The sequence below is a fragment of the Anabrus simplex genome, chromosome 2 (genome assembly GCF_040414725.1).
Source record: "Anabrus simplex isolate iqAnaSimp1 chromosome 2, ASM4041472v1, whole genome shotgun sequence".
NCBI classification, from domain to species: Eukaryota; Metazoa; Arthropoda; class Insecta; order Orthoptera; family Tettigoniidae; genus Anabrus; species Anabrus simplex.
In genome coordinates, this window is record NC_090266.1 from 474,576,594 (window position 1) to 474,586,387 (window position 9,794).

Genomic DNA, 9,794 nt, shown 5'->3' on the forward strand with positions numbered 1-9,794 from the left:
GTTACATCGACCAAAATATAGTGTGTAGCTTATGAGGTAATTTAACAAATCAGTTGGTTAAGGGAAACCCTTAAATGCTTATCATCATCACCGCTACTAAACTAAGCAACTGCGTGTTATGTCGTGTTATTTCCATGGGATGGGAAAAGTGTCTGTAAATGTAGATGGCATGGGAGTGGGAGTAAATATTATAAAAGAAAGATGCGCCATTTTGCAATCCCGCATTGTTTTCAGTGATTTGAAGCGAGCGCACGTCACGCAGACTGGCATTAAAATCGGTTGTGTAGACTAAGTCGTCAGAAGGGAAGGCAGTTTGGCAAGAAGTGACTATCTAGCGTCATCTCCAAGTGGAGGCAGATTGTCAATGAAATTAACGGTATTCCCATGTGGGACCGTCATGTAAATTCGCGTCCAGGCAACAGACGGTCATTGTAAAGCCGAAGTTCTGCGGTTAAATTAGCGAATATCATTTATTGAACTTTATATCGTGTGCGGATCGGTGATTTGACGAATGTGTTCGGTTCGCGAGAAAGAGAACATCAGAAGGGCATTTTTTGTTTATGTCATTTTTTTTCAGGTGAATGGTGTTAAATAATAAACGAAAGGAAGAATATATTTGTAAAGCCCCTATTTGTAGAGACGGCTATGAAAAGACTGAGAGAGGCTGGTGGGACTGTGAAGATAGGAGACAACGTACGACTTCCAGGTATGTAAATTGCCTTTGCTAAAAAATGCATTTATTTATTTCATGATGTAACCATTTTATTTTTGTATTTATGCCGCATTTTGGTCACCCTTTTATTTCGTAAAATGTCAGAGGAATACGAGGAAAGGCCATTTTTTTTCTTTTTGGATACTTGGGAAGTTCGCGAAAATATCGCGTGAAATGTTGTATGTAGTACATTTGATGGCTGTGATACGAATATAATGTCTAGAGCAAAGTATCATTTCCGAGCGTTTATTTCCCATATTTGCGGTTTTCCAGAGTTAAGGCATTAATTTATCATAATATTCTGTTCAGTGTAAAGAAGAAATTCCTATACGTGTAATCCGTGGTTTGTCATTTAGAGTGAGTGTGCGATAATGGTGGAGTGTCAGCTGTTGCGGAATGCACAACGTCGTGTGTTCGGCGCTGTAAAATTTGTCAAGGGAATTAACGAGGTGAGACCTGTGTTATTTGTTAAAGGGGAGTGCTATTCGAAACGTCTGTTCAAATCTGTGTACAATTGATGAGAGGAAAAAAATGGTAACGCTTTTTGTGAGTCAAGTTGTCAGTTTCGGTTTGGAAGTATTGTGTTCTAAATCTCAGATTTATGAGGAGAGATAGTTTGCCACAGAGTGTTTTATGTAACAACTTAGTGGGTCACCCATTACAGATATTGCATATTATTGTTGTGTAGAGAATTTGCGATAGCAAGTGGTATCAGTTTTGCGAAGATTGGAAGGAATGTGGATCAGGTTGTTGAAATCCTGTAATGTTGAAGAGACTTCATGCCGGGATTTTCATTGTAGGGAACCCGAGGATTTATTTCGTGTAATTAAATTATGTGGGAATCGGGTCAATACATAGTTAGGATTCTACATGAAACCGTAGGACCGTGATGGATAAGAATATTTCAAGTGACGTTTTAAACTAAATCGCTTTGCATAATTTATGTGGGTCAAAAATTGCATTTCATGCGAATTGCCAGCGAGGCGGGGTTTTAATTTGATACAGGTTAAAATAACGTGTGTGTTTTCTATCAGTGATAGGGAAAAGGGGTCGTGTCCCGTTATCAAGCCAGGTGTTGGACGGTGGAACCAGCTTTTTGTTAGAAAGAAACTGTAACTGAGATTTGGATTTGTAGTAAATGTTTGGATGTGGATTTCATTATTTTAGAAGAGAATCGTTAGAGTAGAGACTTGAATTCATTATCGAAGAGACGGAAATGATACGATGATGCGTTATGTTGGAAATAACCATTTTCAGGGATGTCAAAATTTGAGAATCCCTAGTGATGTTGTTTAGTGTTGTTGAGCATTGTACAACGTTTTGGGATTATTTGAATGTCACGATAGCTGCAAATCCATAGAGTTCGTGATGGATGATTGTGTTGTGTTATTTTTGGTTTCCAAGGCACAAATGTTGGTTCATGTGATATGAGGTCATGCGTGTGGAGCACATGGGAAGCAGTAGTCCATCCGCCCTAGAGTTGGGTGAGCTGCATTACGGCACTCGAATCTCATTGGCCTGAAGTCATATCGAAGGAGGTGCCGGAATTAGACCGACGGATAATCATTGGCGTTATAAGCGATTCGACTGGGGTTGATTTATTTTGCGTTGTGTGTAAATGTATGCAGATTGTAGGTTTGTAAGATTAGGATTATCCAAGCTAGTTTCTTAATAATTATTAGTGTTATAATATAAACGTGTTGAGTGACGTCATGAAATAAATAAATGGTACTGGTTGTTATGATAATGTATTCCGCTTTTCTGCTGCGGTGAAGAAAAGTATGATCATTAAACAATAGCAGATCAATACTTTCGTCAAAGAAATGTTTCTGGTAGAGCGCAAGCAGTAACAAAGGGGGTAACTAAACAGTTAGGGAGTTTATAGAATCCATTCGTCCGGGATAGACAAAATTTGTTGTTAATTAGGATTATGAGGTTACATAATTTATTAATTTATTAAATTCAGTGGAATCCTATTCTGGGAATGACCTTAAAACAAAGTGACTAACTTGAAAATGTATTCTGGAAATCTTAGTTTTATTTTCTGGGAAAGTTCAACTTATTAACGTAAAGATTAAGGGGACATGTCCGATGGCAAGGTACTTTACTGCCACAAGTGTTGTGAGCGTTTGTTGTTGTTGTTATTTTGATTTGTTGAGGATCAGATGTGCTGGGGATTTATTACTGTGGAAACCTTGGTCATCAACTATTAAAACTTAATTTTGTTCAGATTTCACCTTAGAAATTTGGATGGTCATGTGGTCATCAACCTGAGTGACTTAGATTAGGGTTGTCTGCCATTATAGCATCATTTTTCTCGCGGTCATCACCCACAATGACTTTAACGTAGGTCATAAAGTTAGATGTCGGTCCATGACAGAGTAGCAGTTTGCATCGATTCAATTAAGGGCCCATGCCGTACAACCACTCTGTGGCACATGCCGATTGGCCTGCCTTAATTATACTAAGAGTCCAGAGCTCGTCTTACGGCGGCTGGATCTTCACGAATCATTATGGTGGTACATGCAGTCTCACTTGGAAACCGGTCTTAGGGATATCCAGACTTTCTTTATTTCATTCTTAAATTAAGACAGTGGTTTCTATTAAGGATGTCCCTCAGGCAGTTAAATTAAGGTCTCCAAACCCAGCGCCTCTCATTATCGTCATTATTGTTATTTGTTAACTGACAAGACTGAGTTCGTTGCTCAGAGGTGATAAATTGTCACAGGTTTCTTCGACTTCATGGCCAATGATAAATCAAATACCCATTTCTTTTAACTGGTCTCATTGTAGATAATAGTTTAAATTACTGAAGCCCGCCTCTTACCTAGGCAAGTGACGAAGAACTTATAGACGACCCACGAGAAAGAAAGATCTCATGCAGACTTGGTGATAGGTAAGGAAGATAGGTGTCCTATGAAATACCTAAAAGGTTTCAATAAATTTATATACATATGAAATAATCATAACCTGTAAATGAAATGTGTACTCTGGAATAAAATTGAATACAGAGATATACTGCTCTTTGCAGATGATCAATTTAGTCTGCACGATGATGAAGATAAACTCCAGAAATCAATATATCAGATAAGCCCCGCTTGAAACAGTTATAATCTTCGCCTATCCAGAACGAAAATGAAAGTTATATCATGGCAAGGGAGGTATCCTATCAGAGCGGAGATAATAATTGATAATCAACCAGTAGAACAAGGCACAAATTTTAAATGCATTGGTTGTGAAATATCTCTTAATGATGATGACGAGGTGAATAAGTAGCTTCATCGACTTCAATATACAGTATGTGTGGGGCATTTCGCCGAAGACTGAAAGGAAAAGTAAGAAAAGATACTCAGCTTAATTTAAGTAAGACTATGGCTGTACAAACTTTGTTATATGGAATGAGACATGGGTGTATAAAACGAGTTATAGGACAAAATACAATAATCTGAAATGAGATTCCTAAGATCAGTGAAAGGATACTTCGTGAAATATAAAATACGATATGAAGAGATAAGGCAACATTAAATAAACTCTAAGTGAATGAAAGAATATTCCAAACCAGGATAAATTGAAAAAAACACGTTCTGAGGATGGACAACAAAAGAATCCCAAAACTTACCGTCCTACGTTAAGAGGAGATATTGGTCGTTCTGTGAAGAGATGAAATGAAATCTGAGGTCGGAACAGGCTATTAGCATAATCCATGAAGAGGAAGTAGGTAAGTAAGTACTCGCTGGAGAGTGCTGCATATCCATGTCCAGATTTCCCATATTTTCGTGCAGATGGTATATATCTGGTGCGCTGTATTCACTCTTCCACATGTTCTGTGAAGGGACGATTGTACAATGTCTTGATATGTTTAATTTTTTCTATCGCAATTATTTCGTTAATTTTCTTATATGCACTGTCTTTCCATTTCGTGACTATGTATGATGTCTTCAATTGCTTCCCAGTGTTATTACAGCTTCTATTTGGTAATCGGTATGTTTGGAATGTTTTCCGTTAGTCTCCTATAGATAGTTTTGGTATTTGGGCGAGACTTTGTGTCTGAAATCCGAATCTGTGTGACTTCTGAAACTAATATTTGTGTAAGGCCTAGTCGAATGATGAGAAAACCTCTTCTGTAGTGACGATTATTCCAGAATTATGTGTCTTGATCATCACCTATTCCTTCCTTTGCCAACATTAATGACTTGTCAAGAAGGAGTTTAGGGCTTTACACATTTCGAACACTGCTGTTAGACCTAGTCCTCCGTGTTCTTGTGGTTTCCAAAGTTGCTGCATTGCTGTTCTGGATAAGCATCCTCGCCATAGATAAGGACAGATGCGAAGCTCAATTCTTTCGGCAAATTTCTTGGGTTGCGGTAATATATGTGCCTATACCACAGTTTTGGAAGAGCAAAACAGATTAGTGTGCCAGACCTTCTGAAAAAGTTTTAAATTCTTTGTTAAATTAGACGAAAAATTGATATTGGTTTGTTGACTGTCATGTTCCAGTTTGTTTCAGTCATTTGTTGAGTACTCTTTGCAAAAATTTCAGGCTGTGTACTGAAATTGTCTCTTGCACCAAAATATCAGAAATTGATTTGGGCCAGATTCCCAATGCTACATGATTTGATTTTTTGCACTAGAAGCCATTCCATAAGTCTGTATTTGTGTAACTAAACCGTTATCTGCTTTGTAACTTTGTAGAAATAATTTGATGTTTTCAGCATAGGCACGAGTAGTGAAGAGTTTATGCTGATTTGGAATGTTGCTCAGCAGTGCATGAGCGCCAAGGATTACAGATGCTACACCTAGGGGGAAAGGATTATTGACAGCGGACAACCTTGGCGAACAGAACTTCGGTCTAGGTCTGACGTTGAGTGCCATCCATTAATCATAATACCGAGTGGATAGAGTTGTAAAGATATTGTAGAGCATTTTATTTGCTTAGCGGCATGTCGAATGATGAGATAACCTCTTCTATAGTGAAGATTATTCCAGAGTAATGTGTCTTGATCATCACTTATTCCTTCCTGTGCCAACATTAATGACTTGATAAGATGAGGTCTAGAGCTAGGACACTGCTGATGGACCTAGTCCTCCTTGTTCTTGTGGTTTCCACATTTGCTGCCTTGATGTTCTGAATAAGCATCCTCGCCATACGAGTAGTTCTCTTTATCAAATGCCTTTTCAGAGTCCATATTGACTATTTCTACCTGCTTAAATTCTTTCGTTTTGATTACTAGAATTGCATTTATTACTGCTTGAAGGTTGTCTGTGATCTTTCGACTTTGGGTGATATATGTCTGACCTTGTTTTGTATACATCAGTGTCGCATCTTATTGCCTATGATTCTCACAAATATTGTATAGTCCGTATTTAGTAGTGTTATTGGTCGGAAGACTCACATGGTTCTTGGTGATGTATGTTTGGGTGTTAGAATATTGATACATTTACTGGGACCAGTTCAGCCACGAAGTATTTCCAGTATATATTATTCAGTTCGAGCAGCGTTGACTTGAAAATTTTCCAGTAAATTTTTGTCGATAGTACATATGATTCCATCAAAGCCGGGTGAAGATCTATCACTTCCTCATTGAGGAACATCATATAGCCATTCTAGGTGATTTCGCATTTATGTTACTTCCGTTCCTGCTTGGGATGGCTTGGAATAGACTGTGTACGATGGTTGGCAGGAGAGTTCATTGGTTAGAAATAGAATTATGTTGATTACCCAATCTCTTTGTGAAATACGATTCTGCCTCTAAAGAGCAGTCTCTTGTTTTATATCATCTTGTCACCATCCTCGTCAAAGACAGGGATGGTGAGCGGATAATGGAGCCCTGAAGAATTTTTTCGTGAATAGATATTAATTCTTTCTTAACTGCAACAATGATCGTAGACGTTGTCAGCTGGCGCGTTATAAGATCATTTAATATCACGTTATAGGAGTGCAAGGTCGCCCTCGTGTTATGTGCCTTAGTAGGTGACTGTGACGTCACATGGGGTGGCATATTTGAAAGAGTGGTAGTGCGAGGTAGGTGTGGCGCAGCGTGGAGGGTGATGCAACCTCGCGGGCGATGTGAAAAGTAGGGCGTGGTTGTCTACGTGTACAGGCTTCTAACTTCACAGACCCAAGTTCGATGCCGAGAAGAATGTAAGGGTAACCTAACAGACTCGGATTCGACTCCAGATTTAACAACACAGAGCTGCTAACCTTACTGACCAGACACTTATGATTTCTTTCACGCTTGGATTTTACTACTAGGTATACGGTTACTAGACGCATTTTACTTTAAGTATATATTTCATGCTCTGTTCTTAACGAAGAGTTTTTAAGTTGTTGATTCATTAGGAGCTTTATAACAACAAGGATTAGTCTGTCTTAGGATGCCTTGCTCAATAATAATAATAATAATAATAATAATAATAATAATAATAATAATAATAATAATAATAATAATAATAATAATAATAATAATAATAATAATGGAATAATAGTAATTTTATTATTATTATTATTATTATTATTATTATTATTATTATTATTATTAGAGTCTAGTCAGTGCGTATGGTTGCTCAGAAGAGTGCAGGATTATCCTAAAAAGCTTGGATTCGACCTCCAAGTTTAACCTTATAGGGTAGCAAATATTTTTGATAAGACGTTCCTCTATAATTAATATTATTATTGTTTCTCACAGTCTGTGTGTGTCGTAGCAACTAAACATGTTTTCTGTTTCTCTTATTAACAAACAATTCTTTAAAGTTGTTGTTGGATTTTAAGGGTGTTGTAAAATCGAGGTCATCAGTCTCGTGTTTTTGTACGTTAGTAGAAATGGTTTGACAACCTCTGCTGCTGTATTAACCGTAGTAATAAATTAGTTTGTTAAAGTGCATTAGAGTGAGGAAAATGGTAAAATGATTTTTGGTTGTTCTGGTAGCTATATTACTTTGTCATCTAGGTAAATGCATTTTTAAACTTGTTCCCTATCTAGCTCGCTCTCTCTCAAACTCATGTTTTACAATATTATATGAGTAGGAATATTTACTTAATCGATAAGATACTGTGCTAGAGAGTTACATGTTCTTCATTTCATCACGAAAAGAACATTGATAGTTGATTTTCAAGGCTTTCAAGTGAGTGGGAACAAATTTTTTCTTAAAGAGGTGGTTGTATTGGATTGCAGTACGTTGTGAGCAGCAAAAGTCGTTACTTTAGTATTTAGACCTCCTTTCCCTTACTGTTTGCTAACAGATGAAAATAAAAGACAGACGCAATGGAATATAAAGAATTTAGGACTATAGAGAGAAGAAAAATGTATTCCTTATCACTTGGTAGCTATGGTCAAGGACGCTAATTTTTTCCAGGAGCACATGTAGTGCCTATGAATGGTTTTGAAAAGAAGGACTAGTTTCACGATTATCTACTATCAACATGTGAAGTTATCGATCGGCATGTATTAAGATGCCCATCATTACAATTTTTTCTCAAGGAGCATAATGAGGAAACGAGAAAAATCTTCACACGATATGTATATGTTCATCGACTTGTTGAGTCGCCTTGCATATAGGGAGGTGAGAAACATGTAAATTGCGGGAAAGGAATTTATGTAGAGTGAATACATCAAGTGTAACGCTGTTGAAGATGCGATCGTAAAGTGTTATGCTTTCAATAAGAGACTAAACTTTTACTGTTTAATGTATTATCTCAGATACTTCCGGTGAATGTAGCTGCGAATGCTGTAGAGAATATTTGAGAGAAAGTGCCTCTGGAGTGGACGCAAAATCTTGTTTAGTGTTTTAGTAGGTGCTATAAACGTGTAATCTACATCTTCAACAAGTAAGTTTATCTAAGAGACTTTCAATAAGACAATGTCGTACATGTCAGCTTATTAAACGGTATCACGAATCTGAAACTAACGAATTGATTTCGCATATAAAAATTATCATGGCCGCGAAGTGACGCGACAAGCAGACGCAGCTAATGATGAAGAGTCGTGCTGTGAGAAAGGTGACAAAGCATGCTGGCCATGAACTCATCAGTAAAGTAATTGGTCTTCTTCCCTTTGAGCATCATATTCCTGGCTACCAATTCTGTGGACACTCCTGGCCCTCAACTGTATGTTCGCTTGGTGCATGTTGATTCTGGAATTAACATGTTAGATGCTGCTTGCAAAGTGTATAATCTTGCTTACCGTGCCAATAAACGTAAAAATGAACCTGAATTGAGACGTGTAGCTGAGGAAAATCTGCTTCGCAAAGGTATGCAGCGTGTGACGTTACCTAAAACTGTAGTTGCTGAGAAGTGAAATGCTGCTTGTGCAATGAAAGGGGAACTGTTGCTAGAATGAGGCATTAGGAGGCGAAGACGGCAGATATAGTCTATGTAAGAAATTTCTAAGTAGATTTGCTTTATTAAAAATTGTACACTCCTAATTAAATACGTTTTGTGAAACATAATGTAGTTGCTGCGTGATTTTATTTGAGTTGTTACATTAATACTACTTTCCCCATGTCCTAGCGTAACTTATAGCAACAATGTTGACTAACAAATTAAATCTTGTCTTAAGCAACACTAGAGATGAAGGGAAGTGTTTCTAGAACAAAATGCATCAAAAGTTTTAAAGTGCATCCTCTTTATTAATCCATGAATTAATTGAAGTTGTTATTAAAGCCAAGCCATTTCACATACAGTTTATTATCACGACGACCAATAACAGGTGGATTAAATAGTGATCAGGATATTTTGTTTTATGTAGCTCTTCGATGTAGCTCTTCGGTAGACTGTCCTGAACGATGGTGAAGTAAATAGGTAACTTAGTAATTTTAACACTGGTGAGTTGAAAAATTTCTGTCCTCTATTTAGAGTGGTATCCTTTTGTGAAGACGGACTTGTGTTTGCTGATACGAACAAAATCACCTTTTTGAAAGCGATGGTGACGTGGATCAGCAGTTTTGATTACAAGACGAATAGAAACTAAGCGTGTTGTATTCTTGATAACAAGACTTGGCTTTGTGCTGATGGTGCGATGAAGCGTACCGCTGTAGGTGGACACAAGCCTAGGCAACAGATAAACCCAGCCATAAGAACCTTAAG

General features: G+C 37.5%; 1 protein-coding gene across 1 annotated transcript in view; it reads left to right on the top strand.

Moving 5' to 3' along the window:
* LOC137498465 (uncharacterized) overlaps positions 1–9,006 on the top strand; it is an 88,736-nt gene extending 79,730 nt beyond the window's left edge. The window contains exon 4 of the mRNA XM_068226001.1: positions 8,769–9,006. Coding sequence (XP_068082102.1) covers positions 8,769–9,006 — 238 coding nt within the window. The remainder of the gene's footprint in view (positions 1–8,768) is intronic.
* Positions 9,007–9,794: the final 788 nt, after the last annotated feature.